This window comes from Felis catus, chromosome A1, assembly GCF_018350175.1.
Source record: "Felis catus isolate Fca126 chromosome A1, F.catus_Fca126_mat1.0, whole genome shotgun sequence".
NCBI lineage: Eukaryota > Metazoa > Chordata > Mammalia > Carnivora > Felidae > Felis > Felis catus.
In genome coordinates this window covers 179,024,835-179,047,615 of record NC_058368.1, presented here as the reverse complement: position 1 = coordinate 179,047,615, position 22,781 = coordinate 179,024,835, and the positions used below count along the sequence as shown (strand labels likewise).

General features: G+C 40.5%; 1 protein-coding gene across 1 annotated transcript in view; it reads left to right on the top strand.

Annotated features, from left to right (window-relative positions):
* Positions 1 to 22,781, top strand: part of DOCK2 (dedicator of cytokinesis 2) — a 416,930-nt gene that overhangs the window by 162,212 nt on the left and 231,937 nt on the right. The window contains exon 27 of the mRNA XM_003981290.4: positions 19,816 to 19,911. Coding sequence (XP_003981339.1) covers positions 19,816 to 19,911 — 96 coding nt within the window. The remainder of the gene's footprint in view (positions 1 to 19,815; positions 19,912 to 22,781) is intronic.

Sequence of the window (22,781 nt, the reverse complement as noted above, 5' to 3'; positions counted from 1 at the left end):
TACAGTGAACAAGAACATCTGTGAAACCACCCCAGATGCACTGTACCTGGCATATAATCCATACTCAGTACATGTGACTTTTCTTCTTGCCTCTCTGTTCCCCTTCCCTCCTATGCTCCTCCCATTGTTCTAAGCCTATAATTCTTTTAAGAAGAGTAAAGGGCCAAGTGGCCTCCTGGGAGAATGAATGGGAAATAGGTACTGAGCCTGGGAAGGACTCTGCACCCTATTAGCACCAAAAGTAGATCTTGAACCAGGCCTGGTGGCAGCCAGATGCTTTGAAGCCCTCACAGCCTCCACAGGAGGCTTGCCAAAAGGCCACAGATGCTGCTGCTGGAGCCAAGCCACTCCCTGCAGGGCATCTGGACTTCATATGGGTTCCTGGAGGGTCTGGAGAAAGGTGTCATCCTCCCTTTTCAGGGGCTCCTTTGGGGTGTTCCTGAATTTCGTTCATGATAACTACTGTATGAGGTGGTGTGCTGGAGCTGGCTCACACTGCTCAAGGGAACCAAGTGTTAAATTTTTAGGAATTTTATGAGTTATTTGTTAAATAATTGCCATTATTAAAAATTTATATAGGTATCTATAATTAAATAAGCCATATTAAAATCAAATGTGATAAATAGATATTCAAAACACATCCCTTCCTAATTATCTTACTACACTTCATTCTTATTTGTGTGCGTGAGGTTATTTGAATCTATTGTGTCTGCAATAGGAATGCTGTTTAACGCTCTTCTGCGGCTGCCCATCTCTTCTCTAACTCTGTTCAGTGATGTCATGTTGGTGGCTTGAAATCAATCATGAAAGGAGTCCTCATACCACAGAACTGGCAAACACCATATATCCAGGCCTCTGTTTTTGTCTTCCTGGAGAGCCAGTCGATAAACTTTTACCAGCACACCATTGCCGAGACCCAATGGAATTGCCAAAAACAATAAAAACCCCAACGCACAGGGAAGCTGCTGCCATGCTTTTCTTCTCCCTAACAGACTTGGTTCTACTGTCTACAAGTTCTCACGGTCAAAGAGAGGATATGCCAGGGATGTAGCAATTTTAAGACAAACTAAACACTCAACCTAGAGCAGAGATATAGAAATATGTTCCATTTCCCACGGTGATTCTTATTTATTGGCAATGGTTTCTTCTCTAGTAGTATTGAGTGTTTACATAGGCCAGTGAGAAAGAGAGCACCAATTCCTGCACAGGTGAGGGGTGGGGATGATGAGTTGGGTGCCAGAGTCTTGCTGTACCTAAACTGGATGTCCAACCCCACAAAGCTGTAGGAAAGGTACATTTGACAGGAGAGTGCTGTCTTTTACCTCAGCAGGTTTTGGTCCTTGGACCTTAAATAGGGTTTATAGATAATTAAAATTCACTTTTGATTAGGCAAACACCACAATAATCTTGTTACAAGGAAGAACCACCAATGGGGACTAAAGATGATGGGCAAAAGTGTGATGAGAAACAAGGTCGTTGCATAATCTCAAAGTCTTTTTCCCAAAGAATCCACTTTTTAATGACACCAGGAAAGCTAGTACCTTTCCAGTGGAGAAACCTGGCAGCCACCACCTTAACCAGGTGATGAAAGGAGCATCACCAGGAAAGATACATATCAGCATCATTCGCCTTCTGATAAGACGCACTGAGAAGGACAACATCACTTTGGTGGGGAATCTTGCCAAAAATGCACAACCTCAATCTAATAATGAGAAAATGCTCAACAAGCCCCAACTGAAGGGTATTCTAAACAATGACAGACTAGTACCCTTTAGAAGTTAAGGTCATGAAAGATGAAACACTGTCACAGATTGGAGGGGACTTAACGAAACATGACAGCTGAATTCAATGTGGGATCCTGAAATGGATCATGAACCAAAAAATGGATATTAGAAGGAATGCTGGAAAAATTAGAATAAAGTCTGTAGTTTAGTTAATGACGTTGTACCAATGTGAATTTTCTGGTTTGGTAATTGTGCTCTGGTTATGTTAACATTAAGATTTTAACATTAAGGGAAGCTGTATGAAGGATACATAGGAACTTCTGTACCGTTTTTGCAACTTGTCCATGAAGCTAACAATATTTCAGAAAAATTTAAAAGCTTATCTTTGAAGTATTTGAGGAATGATTGCTCACTTGCAAAGAATGCATTTTGAGGATGAACAGTTCCCCAAAGCATGCCTAGTCCAATGTGAAGGGATTCTGTTAGATAAGGGTTTTTCTCTGCTTTATCAGAGACAATAGCAAAATCTGCCAACAGATGATTGGCCTTACTGGAGGATTCCACCCTGTGAAGTGCTCCAGCCTGTTTGGAGGCAAAATGTAACTTCCCACTGAATGAGCAATTGATTAAACCAATGTTAGCATGCACTAACCCAGGACTAGGCTCTGGGGACTGGGAATGTGGAAGAGCATAAAAGCCTGTACTGGGCTCAAGGACTTTTCAGGCTATAGCATTTCACTTGGGCTATTTGACAACACTGTCCATGCGATGTTTCCTCGGCCAACATGTGAGACTTGAATGTCACTTGATCTTTGCTTGGTAGGCTTGGAAAGTGAGTAGTTTGGCATAACTTACCAGATGGTCCTTGTGTCATTTATTCTCAGAGAATCCACCTGGAAAATTAGAAGACAGCTTTTGTTGATGGTTGACTAAAATTCTCTCCGATAAAATTAATAATCCAACACATTTTGTTCCATCAATACCAACTAGAAATACTTCTTGAGATGTTCTTCAATATTCCTTTATCTGCCATGACCAAAGTTTAAAGGAGTTTTCCTACAGCCAAATCCACAATGGCCTCTCCGTATTTGCTCTCTCTGTTCTGTCCCTCACCCACCTGGACTACCCCTCAGGGACAGAAAAGGGTAAGGCAAATGAAGTACTTGCCTGGGATGATGGCAAAGTGTAAGAGGGCACCAAAATTCAGTAATCAAGAAAAAATTATATATCAATGCAATATTTAAAAAAATACATTTTGATATTTTGTTCATTATGGATTTTTCAAAAATTTTTAATGTTTATTTTTGAGAGAGAGAGAGAGAGAGAGAGACAAAGTGCAAGTGGGGGAGGGGCAGAGAGAGAGACCCACACAGAATCTGAAGCAGGCTCCAGACCCTGAGTTGTCAGCACAGAGCCCTACGCAGGGCTTGAACTCATGAACCATGAGATCATGACCTGAGCCAAAGTCAGACACTTAACCAACTGAGCCACCGGGCGCTCCTGTTCATTATGGATTTTTTGCACTAATTCTTATTTCTAAAAATATGACATTAAACTTGATTTGTATCTGTTACTGAGTTTTTTGATGCCCCTTAAATTTTGCCTCCTGGGCAAGTGCCCTAGTTGCCTTACTCTGTCATCCAGTCTTGGCTCCATGTAGTGCCTTTCATTGACACTGAGTGCCTTCAATATAACAAAGCTGGGCTCTGACCCATGAATGATCAAGTGTGACAGCTTGCAGGAGTGGAGAAGGTACCTCTCTGTTCACCATAAAAGACTGTGGAGGGGCTCTGGAAGATTTCTGTCTGCAGGGAACCTTTGCATAAAAGCACATGTTGCAAGGAACAGCCATTTACGTGAAACCTTCGCTGGGCCAGCCACTTGCTTTCCAAAAAGCATTTCTTGCATAATGTTTGAATTAAATCTCCCCTTCACAGTTGGGAGGCATGAGTTAAAAGCCTGCTTGGCAGCAGAAAAATATAGCAATGTTTGGTCCAGGTTACAGTTACTGAGGGAACCATAACTTTGATTTGTTCAACTGGTGTAAATGTAAATCCTTAAGTGAAATGTGTTAAGCAAGGAAGGAATTGCTCTGTGTTTGAAGATGCTTTTGATCCACAGTGCTCTCTATAGTGCCCCAACTGTCATATACAATCTGGGGGCAGCAGCTGGCAATAGAACAGGAAAAGTTTTCAGAAAACAATCGAAGAGTTCTAGAATGGACATATTCTCAGGAAGTTTCAGGCAACATTGGTCTTAGAGATAAAGATCATTGATTTAGCAGCTCAGATTAGAAAATAAAATGTTTAATTTCAGCACAGTTTCTCCAAGCAACACAGCATACTGAAGCTATCTTTGACTCTCCATCTATTACCTTTTCTTCTACCTGGAATCCAAACTCAGCTTAGCTTTTCTCTCCTGCAACTCCATTTCCTACTGTCTTCAGCCAACATTCTGCATTCTAGTGAGACTAGTCTCTGGGGCTCCCCCCAGGCCTTCATGCTCTGTCTTCTTTGTCCTTTACCCCTTTCCTCCGTCTGGAATGTACTCTTTCTCTTCTTTTCGCCGTCCAGTTGTCCACTTGGTGATTCACAGCCTGAATCTAGTCCACACATATATCTTGTCTGGCTCACCAACTTATTTAGTAAAAGCCACAGTGCCATCACTTCCTGTCGTGCTTCTAGATGATAGGTTTCTCGTGTCTGTGTTATCTGCCTCACCCTGTGAGCGTCTGAATTGTGATTTCTGAGAGCCAAACCTTACCCTTCCTAATAAACCTGACGAAATTGCCTCTTCCATTAAGAAATCATCACAGGTGAGGGGCATCTGGGTGGCTCAGTTGGTTAAGTGACCGACTCTTGATTTTGGCTCAGGTCATCATCTCACAGTTCATGGGATCAAGACCTATGTCATGTTCTGTGCTGAAAGCGTGGAGCCTGGTTGAGATTCTCTCTCTCTCTCTCTCTCTCTCTCTCTCTCTCTCTCTCTCTCTCTCTCTCCTTCCCTCCCTCCCTCTCTCTCTCTCAAAATAAATAAATAATCTAAAAAAAAATCATCACAGATTCTTTTGCCCTGTCTTACTTTCCCTGCTGCATTCTGACAGCTTTTGGCTTTTTACTATCACATTTAGCCCTTAATTATGTGCAGTTTTACATTTGTTCTTATCATGTTATGCTTGTCTGGTTTATGTTGAAAGAGGACTAGCACTTTTTAAAAATTATTTTCTCTTTTCAACTAATGCATTGTCTTTCTATTTCACAGCTCACTAAATATTAACTGAGGACCCATTATTTGCCAGGTACCATTCTAGGCATTGGGAACACAAAAGTGATTAAGACAAAATGCTCTTTTATTCAGAACTACCTGTAAGACCTAATTCCCCAATACTCCCAACATTAGTCTCAATGGTCTATTAATTATTTCAGAACCCATCTTATCTTATGCCTTCTCCACGATGAACCTCCTCCCACTGCCATGATGAATTCTCCCCAAATATCCAAATTGTAGCTGTCTTTTGAAGCCGGGCTTAACTTCCCTGATCTCTGATTCACCTAACCATTCCACAGTCATATGTCCACCCCAGTCTCTCGAAATTTTGACACAACCTATTACTTCCTGGAATTACTCCTATGTAGATATAGGATATCCTATATCTGGTTCACAGGCTCTCTAAGGATAGGGCTGACCCAGTCTTATATTTCTTCTATATTTCTGCACTTTCTGGGCACAGTGCCGAATTCCAAGCAGATACTCAATAATTAATCTTTGTGGTTTGATTGATCCTCCCATCCCAGTTGCTCTACTTTCTAGAAATACATGCTGATGCTAATTTTATGTTTGATAGTCAGCAGAAGCGAATGAGAAAGGTAAATATGCTGCTGATGCATTAAAACATCATATAAAAAGCAGGTACCAAGTTTGAGTATGGTTGTGCTCCCAGCTTTGAGCATTGTTGTGCTCCTGAATCAGTTTAGAATTCAGCACACATTTTCCCACAGAAATGATGCAGAAGAGTAATGGTGGTCAAATTCCCAGGCCAGCCTGTGTAAGCATGTTTAACCTATAGTGTAATTGAATTTGGGGACAAAGAGTAGAGGCTCACATTTACATGTCCTCATTGCCTGAATATTTTACAAACATTGTAAGTGCTTTCCCTTACCTGACACTCACCACACTTTGCTCACCTTTAAGTGGTCTGTTTTCTCATCTAGACAACAAGCCCATTGGATGCCAGGATTGTATCTATCTTGTTCACTGCCATATCCTACACAGCACCTGGCACAGGTTGGGCAGTCAGAACATATCTGATGATTTTCATTAAGTTAAATTCTAGTTGAAAGATTATGGGGACATGCAGATGTGGATTCAGCCTCCCAAGTTCACTGCTAGCTAAGTGTGTGCTCTTGGAGAAGTTCCATGGCCTCTCTGAGCATTAGTTTACTGCTTCCTAATATTTTATTAGTCGTGACTACCATGTTGATACCTAGTCTATGTTTCTTCTTTCATTTTGCCACAGTGTAATCCCTCAAAAAAAGTTTTGATTAATTGATTAATCATGTCTCCTTTTTGTGCCGTATTGGTTGAGGTGGTGGTAACAGGAAAGGTGATATTTGGTATTAAAGCCTTTCAGCAGCTTTTGAGAACACGTGAGCTCTATTTCCAGTTCTAGTCCTGACAGTCTGTGATCTGAGGCAGATCGCTCAAATATATCTATGAAAGAGTGCTGATAGATTTCAGTTATTTTCAAGCTTTCCTACCTAAGTATCTCTAGCTTCAGGCGAGTGAATATAAACTCTCAGTGTTCTGGGGGTGGAACCCAAAGGTGGAATTTACTTTAATTCAACCTTGTGTTTTATCTTAATTATTTGTGCATACTTTGTATTCTAATTCATGATAGATCCATGTTTTAAAAATATTACTGTTACGCCTGAGTCACACATCCATGAATGCCTGTTTTAAGCCAAACACTGTCAAGCATCGTATATACAGATGTCAATTTTTACCACAATTCTGTGAGTTAGCTGTTATCGTGCCCATGTTACTGATGAACAAACTGAGGCTTACAGGAGTTTAAGTAAATAGACTTAGGCTACGTAGCAAGTTATTGGCAGAACCAGAATTCAATCTGTCTATACCTAAATCTTTCCCCTCTACCACCTCAGAGGGTAAGTACAAACAGAGCCTTCCCTTTGGCCAAAAAGTATGATAATAAAAATGTTTATGCCATGTTAAGTGGAACAAGCAGGAAACAAATTGTCTACATGCTGCATAGAGTTTCATGAAAAAGACTTGAAGGCATTATAGAACAATAAGTTAGATATGTTTCAGGGCTGGGCTTATGGGTATATGATGTCATTTTTGTTTTTGATAATGTTTGTGCAATAAATAGTGAATTTTTTAAAACTCCACATAATTTAGAGGTGTAATCTTAGGATATAAAAGAGTTAGTTGATTTTGTTAGACATTATAATTTATCATACACATTTTTGTGAGGTATCAGAAATGTATAAATGGAGACAAGACTGGTATTGTTTATGTCTTCCTCTGGCCTGACTGTCACTGTGGCTGTGGGTAGGTAATAAAGGGCAGATATGCTTCAAAGAAACTCATGGAGAGGTTCTAGAAATATGATAAGTAGAGTCTGAAAGCAACCTCTGTGAAAAGTGGAATATTTTTTCTTCTGTGAATAGAACCAGTCTTTAGGGAGCAGAGGGAATGCTTTCATATCTAGGGGCAAGGAATGACACAATTCAGGGAAGGTTGGAAAGGAATAGTTATAATCTTCCAAAATACCCTCAGAAGACTAATTATTTATCTACTTGAAACTTACTCTGAAAGACAAGTTATAAAACCACATCTTGGTTATAGGGTAAACAGTGAAAGAAGAAAAGAAAGAGTGCATGTAAGAAAAAGAAAGCATCTTTGCTTTGAGAAGAGGTAACTTAGCACATCTGTTATTTTGCACTAAACTCTGAATTGATAAGATACAAAATAAATTTAGGAGTATCATTTTCCCATAGATTTATCCTTCCATCCATCTGTCCAATCATCCATCCATCCATTGACACATTCACTTCACATATTTATACATGTACTTGGTGCTATGTCAAGTGGATGCTACACTAGGACACCCAAAATTGATAGATGTGGTACCTTAGTTCAAAGAAATATTGAGTAAGGTTTTGTGAGAACTCAAAAAAAAACAACCAACCCTACCTAGGGTGAGGTAGGGGTTGAGAGAGGTCGAGTGGGAAAAGGCTTCCTGAAGATGATTATTGAACTGTTTTTTTTTTTTTTTTTAATTTGAGTAGGAGATTGGCAGGTGACCAGGGGGAGAAGGGGATCTCAAACACAGGTAAAAACCCATCTGATTGCTCACTGTGGGAAGGATGAGCTGGCTGCAGATGATTAGGATAGCTGGGTTAGTGCCTGAAAGAAATAAAACCTCACCAGACTCAAAGGGCTGAACTTCCTCAAGGAGTGGCCTGCAGTCCAAGGCTAAGATGTGGTAAACTCTGTTTTATGAAGACATTGTGATTATGGGAAGATCATAATCAGAATTCCAGGGAGCAGGTAAGAATGTATGTGAGCAGGGTGAGACTTGACACAGGCTGAGGGAAAGGGGTTGGAGGAATATATAAGGGTTAGTAATGTGTTGGTAGATTATACTCTTATTAGAGAAAAGCACTCTTATTATAAAGCCCTACTTATTATAGCAAAGAGCATATCAAGTGCAGATTTTACCTGGCTGGTTGTAATAGCACCTCCCTCAGGACATCATCCCAGATTCCCCTAGATTAGGTTTTTTATGTCTTTTCTGAGTTTACTCAGCACTTTGTGATAACACTGTTATGGCCTTTCCTCACTGTATGGCTCTTCCCTAGTAATACCCTGCCAATGGACTTATTTCTTAAAAGCAGGTACTAGGCTTTCTCTGTCCCAGAATCCCCAGAACTCAGGACAGAGCATGGCACCTAGTAAGTCAGCGGTATTCAGTTCCACTGCATATCAGAATTATATGAAGAGCTTTCAAAAAAAATAGCAATGCCTGGAGATTTAGAGTTAGTCTGGGGTAGAACCTGGACATGAAAATATTTATATATTTAGAAAGTCCCTAGGTTATTCTAGAAATGCAGCCATAGTATCAACTACTAAAATAGATAGTCAAAGTATGTTTCTGGAGATACTGAGTGATAATGAGTGCTACCCTGGCTATTTCATTTTTGTAGGATAGGAGTTTGGGGTGGGGCAGCAACTCAATGTTTAGGCACTGCCCCAAAGTTCTAAATTCATCTCTAGACCTAGGAACACTGAAAGCAGAATACTACTTCTAGATGCCACACGCTCATTGGAAAGAAACTCTTAATGTACTTCTAGGAATAAACACATAGATCTGTTTCAAGCTGAGTCGGTTATACTAACCACTTAGGCTGGGCTGTCACTGGCTGAGCATATAAAGGAGCTGAACATTCAGAAGAAAGGCTTTCCTGTTTGCAGCTGATCAGGGAAGGATCAGAGATATGGGTTATAAGTGGTGGTGCTGAGTATATTATGGAGACTGGGAAGTAAGGTGGGCATCTTCTTTTCATCTAGAAAAACCACCAGAAACCATAGATCAAATTGGAAAATTTATAATAAATCAGAAAATAAACTAGTTCTCCCCCTTCCAAATTTGTTGTGGGAAATAGGTTGGCCACAGAGAGATAGTGGTAGAAGAGGGAACATACAACCTAAACTTTCCAAAAAGAGTTGGGTGGGGATGATAGTAAATATCAGACACATGATAGGAGTGTAAAAATATATTGAAATCATCATTACAATTATGAAACAATAAAATAAATTGCAAATGATTTATCAAAATTAAAGCAAAGACACCCACTGTGGTGGTCAAGGGAGACGGAGATATAGAGACAGAGAGAAGGATATAGAGAGAGCATGAGAGAGAGAGAGAGAGAGAGAGAGAGAGATTGAGACTTCATACTTCTCAAGAGGAGAAATGCCCTAGTTCTGGAAGGCAGTGTTTTATCAGCACCATGGAGAGATGCACAGCCTCTATTGCTTGTTCTGAGATGAGATTCTGGAGAGGGTTTTAATTATATCCAGTCTGAGCTAAAAAAACAGCACTGATGTCTGTGTAACTGCACACGTAGATCAGAGGATTCACATTTATTCCTCAGATTTATTGCTTTTTGCTGGTCAATTCTCTTACATTTTAAATTGGCCTACTTTCTCCATAATTTCCCGGCAAAGGAAAAGAGGTTGGACAGGAAGATTTTAAAGCCTCACATTGATGGTAATTTTTCTAAAGTTTCTGGTGTTATCAATTCCTAAGCAGTCAGTGAGAGTGGGCTCTGAGTTTTGGCTGAGGCATAGGATACTGGGGTGTTTCATGAGATCTGTCTCTGAACTTAGTTTTGTGCCTACCTGAATTGGGAGGGATTTGTGGGGAGAGCTTCCATTTTACAAAAAAAAAGAGGACAATAGGTTTTTGATTTGGGGAGGTCCTGGTGAGGAAACTAGACCACTCATCACAAAGTGAGCTGTCTGATGTCTATGTTCTTTCTCTGGAGGATGGCTGGGTGATTATGGGTATTTTCACTGTAGGAAGGAGGGTGGAAGATTGTGTATATTTTTTTATTCCTCTTTTCTCCTGTCCAAGAACCCTTTAGTCATTGTGTGAGGTCAAGCTGTGTTATCAGTACAATTGAGGAAGTCCATGCCCGGAAGCTTCCAGAATCTCCATTCTGATTCCATCCCCTCATCTAAGAACCTCTCCTTGCATCTTGACAAATTACCTGACACTTCGTGTGAGCTTTTCTAATTAATTAATTGAATTAAATTGATGTGGTGATTCCTTATTGTGTGCCAGGTATTTGTGCTAGGTGTTGAACCTAAAACAATAACCAGATTTAATCCCTATCCTCAAGGAATTCAGGGATGATGCACAACCTATAGTAGTGGATGCGTTATGGCTCTTAACTCAAAAGGGTTTGTATTCTAATGTTTTAAAGTTTTCAATCAGGGCTGCATTTTAACAGGAGAGAATTAGCCTTAAGTCAAAGAATGACATTCTCTCCATGGAATTTCAAGTATCAATAAACAGTTGGAGATATATTTGGGAATTCATTTGGGGTGGGGAAGAATCATGTTGATCTCCACAGGCAACTTCTCTGCCTGTGGCTGAAGCCATCCTGGCATCAGGGATGAAGTATGGTGATAAAGCAAAGGCATAAAGCAAAAGTAAACAAAGGAAAGAGAATAGAAACACTAGGCTGCCAATGGAGGGGATGGAGAGGAGGTCAGTATTGGAGGGAGGGAGAAAGCTCATCAGGCAGCCCTGGCATGGAGACACAGAAGCCACATTTTGAATGGCTTTCTGGATAAATAATAGAAAATGTTGTCACCACCAAGCAGTATTCACCCACCGGTTTTCACTGGATGCACGTTTTAAAATACATTGTCTCCCAAACAAGAAACATGTATTAAACGTTAAGTGATGTGTTGACTCATTATTTAAAAAAAAAGAATAATATATAAGCACCATTCTGAATTTTCTGACCAGCAGAGTTAAACAGAGTATTGACCTGTAGTTCTCATGCAAACAAGAAATCTTGACATTGTAATTAATAAGCCCGTGTGGTGATACTGAAGATGAATGAGTATACAATTTCTGTTAAATTTTTTTTTGAAATATTACAAAAAGTTTACAAACTTCCATTTCTACAATGGAAATCTTAAAGGAGCCCATTGCTGTAGGGCCATTTGCACGTGTATCTTGCTTGTTACATTTAGATGTTGTAAATAATACAAAATTTCTATAAATACCTGTGTACACAACACATAAGCCTAGCAACCAAGAAGACATGTATTCAAATCCACCTCCATCACTTGTAATTCTGTGACTTAGGACAAGTTACATTAACCTCTGAATTTCCTCATTTGTAATATAGGAAGAATTAGAATAGCAGTTTTCTAAGATTATTCAGTGAATTAAATGAGATGGTTCATGTAAAACAGTATTATTATGGTAAATGACATACATTAAGTGTTCAATAAATACTGACTGGTATTAACAATCAGAATGAATCTTATTTTATATCTTAAATTGGGGTAATACTTGTCCCAGGGTTTTCCCAAGACACACTGAAATTATAAATACAAAGCACACAGTCCATAGTCTGGCACACAGTAAGAATTCAACAATTGTTACTTGTGTTCTTTATCCACTTCTCCTTATACAATCTCATAGACTCCTCCCGTTTTGAAGAACTGAACACAAAAGTAGAGCATCTCCGTGGTACATCTTCATAAGTCGGTCCAACCAGTCTCCATTCATCAGCGCTGAGATGTTAGACTTACAGACCTAAGAAGGCTTAATTTTTTTCGCTCTAGGCTGCAGGTTGGAGGGTCCAGTGTATTTTAATAAAAGTTCCCACAAAGCAACTTACAGGATCTGAATAACAGCAACGTTTCTCTCTAAGCACAATGGGATTTTTTTGTTGTTGGACATGATGGTTTTGTGCTTTTTCCTGGTTGCTTTAAGTAGATTTTTCCCCCTACCTTCTAGAAAATGGAAGTTAAAACCATTTGATAAATGGATAAAACATTTCATGCTTGTGCCTTTTTAAAAGGGTTAATCCGTGTTACTTTGTAGTGCTCTTTTGTCAGCTCAGTAACACTGACAACTTCACTCCAACTTGTGAGCACCAGGATTCTATGGCAGCTTTGGCATGGGGTGGGAGGTCTAGGGGATGGGGAGTGCCCTCGCGCCTCACCACAGGCCTGCCTGCAGCACACTGTGGCCCCTGCTGTGTATCCACTCCATCCCTGTGAATACGATTTCTTGGGTGTGTAGACTGACATTCATTCTTTTCCGGTTGGGAAAAATTTCTATATTCTTTATTATCATATATGATTATTATGAAAAATTCTAACAAACCACAGGAAGTAAAATTATCCCTCTAACCTTACATCTCTCGTTCTTACCTCTGCTCTGGGGTACCATTATTTTTACAGACTTTTTGGACATAGAAAAATATTTTTTCACAAACATAAATGGGCTTCTGAATGGTGCTCTGTAGTCTCTTTTTACTGAGTGTGTTAAAGATATCTGTCCAGGTCAAGGCATATCTACCTTCTCCTACTCTATTGCATGAATAAGCTGTCGTTTATATAATAGGATCCCAGACTTGGGGATATTTATCTTGCTTGGTGCATTTGGATATTAAAAGCAATACAATATGCTATAAACAGCTGTGCACACAAATGTTTGTCTTATTGTTAACTTTGGACAAATTTGCAGAATGATTTATCATCTACAAAGTGCTGCTGCATCTATTCATTTCTGTGATCCTAAAAGATGGAGGCGGTGGTAGTTATAAGCCTGGAATCCAAAGCACTCTCACCTCCCAGCACCACCACCATGCTTTGGAAAGAGCCCAGAATTAGACAGAATTGAGCTTGCGTTCAGGCGTGTCCACTTAGGAGTGGATAATGTCGGGCAAGTTTATAAACCTCTCGATTCTCATATTTCATCTTGGACTTCAATGGGCCTTAAAAAAAAGTAAGATTATAGGTTTCAAATCTACATGCACAGTTCCTGGCATATGGTATGACCTCAAGACTGTTGGGTAATAGCAGTGTCAGGATGAGGACCCATATCTTCTTTTCTTCTTTATTATATCTTTCTGCCACTAACTCAAACTCCCCCCTTCTCAAGAAGGCTAACTTATGGTTCAAAGACACCTATGACCACATGAAGGTATTGCTTAAGTCCTACCTGGGAAATGGAAGTCACCCAGTGGGTAGGAGAGGCAGAGATGATGGGGAGCGACAAAGCCCCCTGCTAGACTTTGCTGACCCCCAGCTCCCCCTCCTCTGAATCCCTGGCAGCCTCTGTCACTTGCTCCCCACAATGTAGTGTTATACAGTTAAAGTCAAATCTTTCCGGACGGAAACTACTTCAAACAAGAAGAAAGAAGGCAGATAGCACTAAGCCTAGAACTCATGAGAAAATCACATTGTCTCCAGGGTGCCTGGGTGGCTCCGTTGGTTAAGCATCTGACTCTTGATTTCGGCCCAGGTCATGATCTCACAGTCATGGCATCAAGCCCTGCGTCAGGCTCTGTGCTATGTGTGGAACCTGGTTGGGATTCTTTCTCTCCCTCTGTCTCTCTCTCCTCTCTCTGTCTCTCTCTCTCTCTCAAAAGAAAAGAAAAAAAAAAAGAAAAGAAAGAAGCAATTTCCAGGTTTAAGAAAAAAAGGAAAATCACATTGCCTCAAGGGGTCATAGAAAGAGGTGACTCTACTTTAGATGATACTGTTACTATCTTTTGAAAGTTAGGATATTTTCTTTCTAGCTAAGTGTTTGTGGTTCCTTTGAGATAAGAAAGAAGTTTAAAAGGCCTCTTACATAGAAACGCAGAGCAGGGAAAAATAGTAGCAGCCATAGATTGTAGCTGTTTCTGTGCTCAGAAAATGCATTATTTTTTGGCTTAAAAAAAAAAAAAGGTCTTTGGATTTAACTCTGTAGTTGTGACCTTGAGATCTTTATCTTCCTACTAAAGAGATCTAAAGACAAAGCAGGTGGAGAAGCTGGGATTGTTCTTGGCATGAACGCAAGGACCAAGGCTGCTTGTGTGCCTGCTGGAGTGGAGGAAGCTGTTGGCCCGGACTTGCTCAGCAGAACTGGTTTTTCATTTTTGCTCTGATGACTTTACCTGCCACTGGTCACATGACCCTCCCCCCACCCCCCTTTCTCAGTGCTGAAGTTTTTCTTTCTGTAAACTTAGGGGTTGCACTGGAACTCTTTTCAAAACCTCAGCCATTTGCATTACACAATCACATTTTTTGTTATTTAACGTTATCACATGAACTTGTAATATTTTGAATGATATCGGCTCACTTATAAACATTTAAACTCAAAAATTTGGTGTAGAAACCCCTTGTAAAGGTGATACATAAACTGTAGTCCCATGTTTTGCTCCCTCATGGAAACCTGATATGGAAGATAAGGGAGGATTCTAAAAGAAGGTGGATATCATATGGAAAGTGAATAAGTGACTTAGCAGGCCCAGGAAAGGTAATTAATAGGCTGGCATTGGGGAAAGCTGAGAACTCATCCATCCAATCTAAAGCAAAGATTCCCCCAACGTTTCAGAAAGTGGTAGTACCAGGTCCCCCTGGAGGTGGGATGACGGAGAGGAACTGTAACAAGGAAGACAGGTTGCAAGTCTGTTGAAGCAGCCTGACTCGGTGCAGCTGGGTCACTGGAGGTTTAATCTATAAAGACAAAACAGCTTTGTAGTAGAGGCTGAAGTCTGAGAACAAACTGAGGGTTGATGGGGGGTCGGGGAGAGGGGAAAGTGGGTGAGGAGCATTGAGGAGGGCACCTGCTGGGATGAGCACTGGGTGTTGTATGGAAACCAATTTGACAGTAAATTAAATTTAATATAAAACAAAACAAAACAAAACAAAAAACTGGGCTGGACTAGGAGACACTCATCAAAACGGAAGTCAATGATGCCATACTAGAAACAAGGTATCAATCAAAGTATGCATCCTAGAAGCAGAAGCTTCAGACACTTTTGTCCCACTTGGCTTCTGGAAGGCTACAGCTGGCGCTTAATCCTTCAGGCAAGAGGTGAGAGAATGCCTGTGTGTGGAATCTGAGCAGCACAAGAAGAAAGAATTGTATAGAGGTAACCGGGTGGCTCAGTTGGTTAAGGGTTTGACTTTGGCTCAGGTCATGATCTCACAGTTCATGAGTTCGAGCCCTGTGTTAGGCTGTGTGCTGACAGCTTAAAGGTTGGAGCCTGCTTTGGATTTTGTATCCCCCTCTGTCTCTGCACCTTCCCTGCTTGTGCTCACTCTTTCTTTCAAAAAATTAAAACAAAAATAATTTAAAAATGTTAAAATTAAAAAAAAAAAGACTTGTATATTTGAGTATTTGAGACTCTCTGGCTAACTGTCCCAACTGGTTCACCCTGCAGAGAAGCTCACAGACCACAAGCTCTACTCACATGCTCAGAGTTGGCAACCAGCCTTTCAGTTACCCACACCAAAATATGAACATACCATCACCCATTCCAGAGAACAGAGAACAATTTGAATGTAAAAAAAGAGTGCAAAACAAGCAAACAGAAGAGAAGCAACTTGGAGGAAAGAGACTCTGCGAGGCAAAGCAAACTTTTAAAAATAGAATTTTGAAAAATAAGAGACAATCATGAATCAGAGGAAATATAGTATAAATTTTTTTTAAAGAACTGGAGCACCTGGGTGGCTCAGAGTTGAGCATCCAACTCTTGATTTCAGCTCAGGTCACAATCTCATGGTTTGTGGGTTCAAGCCTGGCATCGGGCTCCTCACTGATGGTGCAGAGCCTGCTTGGGATTCTCGGTCTCCCTCTGTTTCTGCCCCTCCCCCACTTGCACTTTTTCTGTCTCTCTCAAAATAAATAAGAAAATAAACTTAAGGGGGAAAAAAAGACATATTCACATCAAAGGGAGATTTTTCTGCTTGAGATCAAAACAAGGGTCGAACCTTGTTTGAAACCTTGAATGAAAGGAATGAACCTTGAATGAAAAAAGAGGATGCCTTCAGCATAATTTGATTCAGTGTTTGAAAATGCTGTGTCTATATATTATTACTGAAAATCATCTCATGTATGGTATGTTCTATTATTATTCTGGAAACATTGTGGGGGATCGGTTCTGAATGGCATTCTGCAAAGTCCCAGGGCTGGCATAGGGGCTCGAGTGAAGCAAGAAGCACCCCCCCTCGCCCCCCGCCAGCTTTCCAGCTCTCCTTCCACTATGTTATATATAACAGGGCTTATGTACAAGATTTCACTTATAGAAAGTACTCCAAGATCCATCCAGGTATCACAGCCTGTAATTATTAAAGAAGAAAAATCACTACTATTTGCAGTGTGTTTAGGTTGGATGGATTAATATCTTTGCCAGGCCCATAAAGGGAAGACTGACTTTGTCTTTTCAATTATAAGCCACTGCTTAGTTTGAGCCCAGAAGACACTTTCCTAGAGATTCCCTCCACTTGCCTGGCACTAGAGCAATTAACAGTAGGTGATTTGTGGCTGCATTTTTACTGCTTAGCACAGGTTTATCATCTTGAAAGTTTTCTATTTGCATATATGCTATACATTTTTTTAGGTGACATTCGATATCATCCAGAGTTTAGATTATGTATTGCCTTATACTGCATATTCTGCTACGTGCTGAGAATCTGTAAGCCTAGCCTGAATGCTGATGCAGACCCAGGGGAATATGAATTGCAGCCACCACTTATTGAGGGCTTACTATGTGCCAACCCTTAATATCAAGGGATTTACCTGCATTACTTTATTTATACCTCAAACACGTACTATGAGGTTTGCCACATTTTATAAATAAATTGAAACTCAGAGAATAAAGGTAATTTGCCCAAGGTCACCTAGCTCAAATTAGCAGAACTGAGATTCAAACTCAAGTCTGTCTGATCCCCAAACACTCTGCTATACAGCCTCTCATACTGGGAGCTTTCAGAGTGAAATGAATTGAATTTGACAGGTTTCCACTTTTAAATACCAAACTTCCTGAGCAGTCTAATTGCCGCTTTTTGGACTAAGATGAAATGGCTATTTAAAAGAAGCAGGAGGCAGGAGGTCAAGAGAAAAGGGGTTTTATTATCTCTGTTGGTAAAAGAAGAGATGTAATCCTGGAAAAAAAATAACATCAAATGGAAACCATTATATAAATTTGCAGTGGGCTTAGGCTGATGAAATTGCAAAGGAATGCAGAAAAGATAAGGGAGTCGTGAATACATAGCACTGAAGATTTTCTAAAAAGGAGAGAAAAGATCAGAAGTCACTGAAGGCAGTTAGAAGTTGGCTCAGTTGAAGTCAGGGTCTATGTATCTTGACATATGGAAAGAGGCTGGCAAGTAGCAGCCAGAGATCTGTGTTCCTGTTGAGTCTGCCTGGGTGAGGAGCAGGCTGTAGAGCCAGACTGCTGGGTTTGAATCATTTTTCCCTAACTTTCTAACTGTGTGACTCTGGACAAGTTACTTCACCTCTCTGGGCTTCAGTTTCTACATGTGAACAATGGAGATTGTAATATTGCTTATCACATTGTGAGATGAGTTAATGCGTTTAGCAAGGTGCCAGGTATTTAGTAAGAACTCAGAAATGTTAGCTATTATTGTTATTACCATAGGCATCACAGTCATGTAATGTAAGAAATAGGAGATTGTAAGTCGGTAAAAAGGCTTGAAGAAATAAAGGAGAAGGAATCAGGAGAGAGGTTGACCTACAGCCAAGAAGTGAGGGGAGATGTTCTTACCCCTACCCCTGAGTAGATGTGGGGAAAGGGCTGGATGGTTGTGGGGAGCTCACCTAATCTAGTAAGAGAATCTAGCAAGAGATTAAGGTCCAGCTGGACCCCATGGAGCATGAGACTGCTGTTGCTGTAAAATATATGCTTTGATAGATGTCTTGCTGGTGAGCTCTACAGGGCTGGAGAATTGGGGGTTATAGCCAAAGTGCAAAAGAAGCAAGTATGGGACAGAGAGAGGAAGCAAGCTCTGGGCTATTCATCTTTGGAAAACAATAGTCACCGAGAGCATGTTGGGAGGTGAGGGGGCTTTTTAATAAGCACATTTTCTTTCCTTCTTTCTTTCTTTCTTTCTTTCTTTCTTTCTTTCTTTCTTTCTTTCTTTCTTTTTTTTTTTTGCCCTCCCCCAACTACGAGTCTATTTCCTTTCATTGGTTACATTAAAAGACAAACTATAGTTGAGGTGAATGCAGCAAAGGTTAATGAGGTACTTAGGAATGAGTGTGAGTAGTTACCCACTTTTTAAATCACCCATTTCTTTAGCATTTTGTTTATGTCAGTCTCTGGCTGGGTCCTGGAGACACAGGCTGTTTCCATATTCCAGCCTTCATTTGTAGAGCTTCACAGTACATTTGTCATGGTTCTCAGCCATCAGAATAACCCACATAAAATTCAGAAATTACTGATGCCCAGGATATTTCTCAGACCCACAGAATCTCCTGCAGTGGAATTAGGTGAGTGCATTGTTTCAAATTGCATGTGTCACTTTTAAGTTCACATCAACCTTGAAAGGCTGGTGAGAGAACTTCCACAGTTTGTAGATGATGAAGTTGAGACTCAGAGTTTAAGTTACAAGTGTGGCCACATAGCTGGTAAGGGCAGAGTTGGAACTCATACCTGGAGCTGCTGATCTTAGAATTCCAAGTGGCCTTTCCACTTGTCCATGACCACCATCCCAGATATGCATAGATGAAACTCTGTGCCTTAAGGTTATGCTGGTAAGAGGATTTGAGGATGTAGTGAATCTGTGTTGTAATCATGCATAAAACTCTTGCTCACCATGGCAAATGCTCAGAAAGCATTGATAAGTTCTACCCAAGGTTCAGTGGCTTGCATTTAAAGTGGGTAGTACCCTGTAGATGTTGTAACCAGGCTCACCATGGATTTCCCCCAAGATGGATAATGCAGCCTCTACTGCATAAGCTCCCCCAAGGTTATAGTTTCCATCACAGAAACCCAGTCTTGGACTCCAGAAACACTACCTTGTCTATTTGTCCCTTTAGCTCAGAGGTGACCGTGACTTCCTTCTAGTGCTGATCCCTAGGTAATCTTGTTTGGTGACTCAGCTTCTTCATCACCCATGTAACCAATTTCCTGCAGTAAATGCCCTACCTATCCCAGGTTATATCCTGATTGTTATACCAATGAAGAAACCAAGGTTCAGAGAAGTAACTCAGCCAATGTAGCACAATAATTCTGTACTTAGTATTCTACAACAAAAGATTCTGATTCCATAACTTAGGCTCTTAATCTCTACCTTATAGCTAAGGTGGTTAATGAAATTCCTCGTGCCCAGTGCCAGGTGATGATGGTCATGGAGGTATGATAACAATGGCTACAGTGATGATGATAGTGGTGGTGGTGATAGCAGTTGTGGTGGTGGAGGTCTTGGTGATGACCACATCTGACCACTGTTGGATGTTCTTTGGAAGAGATGTGCAGATACAATGTATGGTTGTCACACAGATGTCTCTATGTTACAGGCCTTTACCTACCACCATATCCAAGAAATCATGGTCCAGCTTCTTCGTACAGTGAATCGGACGGTCATCACGATGGGGCGGGATCATGTTCTGATTGTGAGTACATCTCTTCCTCTTGTCAAACGTTTCAAACTGTTCAGGGTCAAGGAATGGATTTTCTGGAACTCCAGATTATGTTGAAAGCCTAGCACCAATCATTACTTTGTTTTGGAGTACAGTAGTTAGATTTTTTCTTATCTGAGTTGGGATAACATAAGAGTTAACTCAAGTTGCTGAAATAAAACAAGAATTAAGACTTGTCAACTAAGGTGAGTGTGCCAATGGAGATGGAATGTCACTGGTAAAGATTAAAGAGTGAGAGAAGCTTTTTGTAAGTGGCCAGACAGAATGCTCCACATTCACATCCACCAGGAGCCTTTTCTTTTGACATAGAGTTGGACAATGTCCAGTCTCAGTGTCTTGTGTGCTTGGTTTTCTAAGTGGATTCATTGTATGTTAACTCTGCCCGTAGATGTCAATTAATTCAAGTCACTGCTAAATTTTGGGTTATTCTTTGGTATAAATGCTACATTCTGAAGATCAGGAGGTTCCTGCCTCATAGTCTGATTATTTTCCCTCTCCAGAAAGAGTCCATCTCTAACCCTTTAACCTCTGCCCATCTTGCTTTAAATTGAGGGCCAAAAATAATGCTTATGGGGACCAGTCACCAACATAAATGAGTATGTTCCACTATGTTACTCCTCTGCTCAAACTCACCAGTGGTTTCCCATCTCACTCAAAATAAAATCCAAACCATTGCTAGGGCCTGAAATGTCCTCTGCCTCATTTCTCCCACACACAAAACATGATTATATTTGCTGTTCCCTCGGCTTGACCTATCTCTGCCTCAGGACTGAGGGGTTATTTCCTCATGTAAATCAGATCCTGGCTCAGTTGTCACCAAATCAGAGAGGCTTCCCTGCCCTGACTACCTTGTGTATAATACCCAGCACCTCTCAATCTTCTTTCAAGCTCCACACCTTACTTCTTTATGTTTCTTAGTACTTTTCACCACCTAGAAAAATATGTATACCTTGATTGATTCATTGTCTTGCTCTCCTTGTGATAAAATGAGCTCCAAAATGTAAAGATTTCATTTGTTTTGTTCATTTATATCTCTGGACCCTACAACAGTGCCCTGCGTATAGTAAGTACTTGATATGTATTTGTTGAATGAATGAGTGAATGAATGAGTGAATGAACCAGGCAGGGACTCTAATGCTTAATGAGGACAAGTGCTACCCAGCTGTGATTGATTGACACCACATGGAACTGGGCCATATAGTTGCCAAAACTCCCAGCTTCTCAAGAGAAGCTGAAAATGTGAAATGTCCTGATATTTAAGTGTTGGCAGCTAATAAGAAACTATATTTATAAACATTCTCTGAGCCCTGAACAGCTGGATTCAGCTTTCAGGAAGCCAGTTTGGGATCTCAGCTAGGTTTGGGATGTTGATTGTTGATATGCTCTAGTCTTGCTTCATGGATACAGAGCAAGGGGCTGAGTGTCATTTCAACAAAAGCTGGGCAAGTAAGGATTTGATCCCTAGAAACAACAGAGGGTAAACATTTTCTTTAGACCCATTTGGCTCTGTTTAGTCATGTCAGTGCATGTTTACTTACCATACACTGTGTAAATTTAAAGGAGTGGTGACATTCATAAAGAGGGCTCTCAGGGCCAGGTACTCCTGCTTTCTTGGGACAGAGAGTCATGTAAATTGGTCTCCGTCACTTTCTAACTTACCATCCTTCCTCCTTAGAAGTCTCACCATATCTTATTTAGTTATAAGCTTCCATGTCTGTGGTTTCCATAACATGCCTGAGATAAGCATTTTATTACCTCCCTAATCTTTATGCCTCTTCTTTAGAGCTAGACCTAAAGATGGCCATCCATCTATTTGGTTTATCCGTTTATAGCAGGTCTTAACTCTCTGTCTCTCCTTTAGGACAGTCATTCTTTAAAACAGTGCCTGGATCATAGGAAGCACCAAATAACTGGTGTCTGTTATTATTTTCCTTTCTATCTGATACAATGCATCTCTCTTTCCTTTGCATGTGAGCATAGTTTGGCCCTCATTCACTACACCCAGTTTTTTGAGCCTTTCATTTAATGCAGTACTCTGGTTGCTAGCCCTTCCAACATGCATTCCTCACTGCTGCCCCATCAATCTTTGCCAGGACACTCCCCTACTCTGGAAAATTCTGTGGGTTCCCACTGTGTGCCCAGTTAAGTCTTAAATGCATTAGCCTGACCATTCTCAGCATCTGTGATCTGGCCACAACCACATGTCTCAGCTTTTTCATCTACTTTTCTCCACCTGGCTTTTCAGACAAAATGGATGTCTGGATATTGCCCAACCATGCCTGGCTCTTTCTCACTCATGCTGCTTTCTTTGTCTGGAATCCTTTAGTGTGCCATCTCAATCTATTGAAATACTATCTAGTCTTCAAGGTCCAGCACAAATGCATCCCTTAGGAAGCTGCTCAAATCTCACCAACCTGGTTGGGACCTCCCTGCCTCTTCTAAATCACACAGCTGTCTTTATTCCTTCTTTCTTTCTCTTTCTTTCTTTCTTTCTTTCTTTCTTTCTTTCTTTCTTTCTTTCTTTCTTCCTAATTTCTTAATTTCTTTCTTTCTTTTTTTTCTTTCCTTCCTTCCTTTCTCTCTCTTTCTTTCTTTCTCTCTTTACTTCTTTCACTTTCATTGGGGTGAAACTTACATGCTTTAAATTTTAACCATTGCAATTTGTATGAGTTTTAGTAAGTGTATAATTGTGTAGCCATGACCACAAGTCAGTTTGTAATGCTTCCTTTCATTCCTGAAAGTTCCATTTGCAGTCCCTCTGCTTGGCACCCTTACCCCTCTATCCCCCATCCATCCCTAAGCACCACTATTCTAATCTCTGTCTTTATAGATTTGCTTTTTTT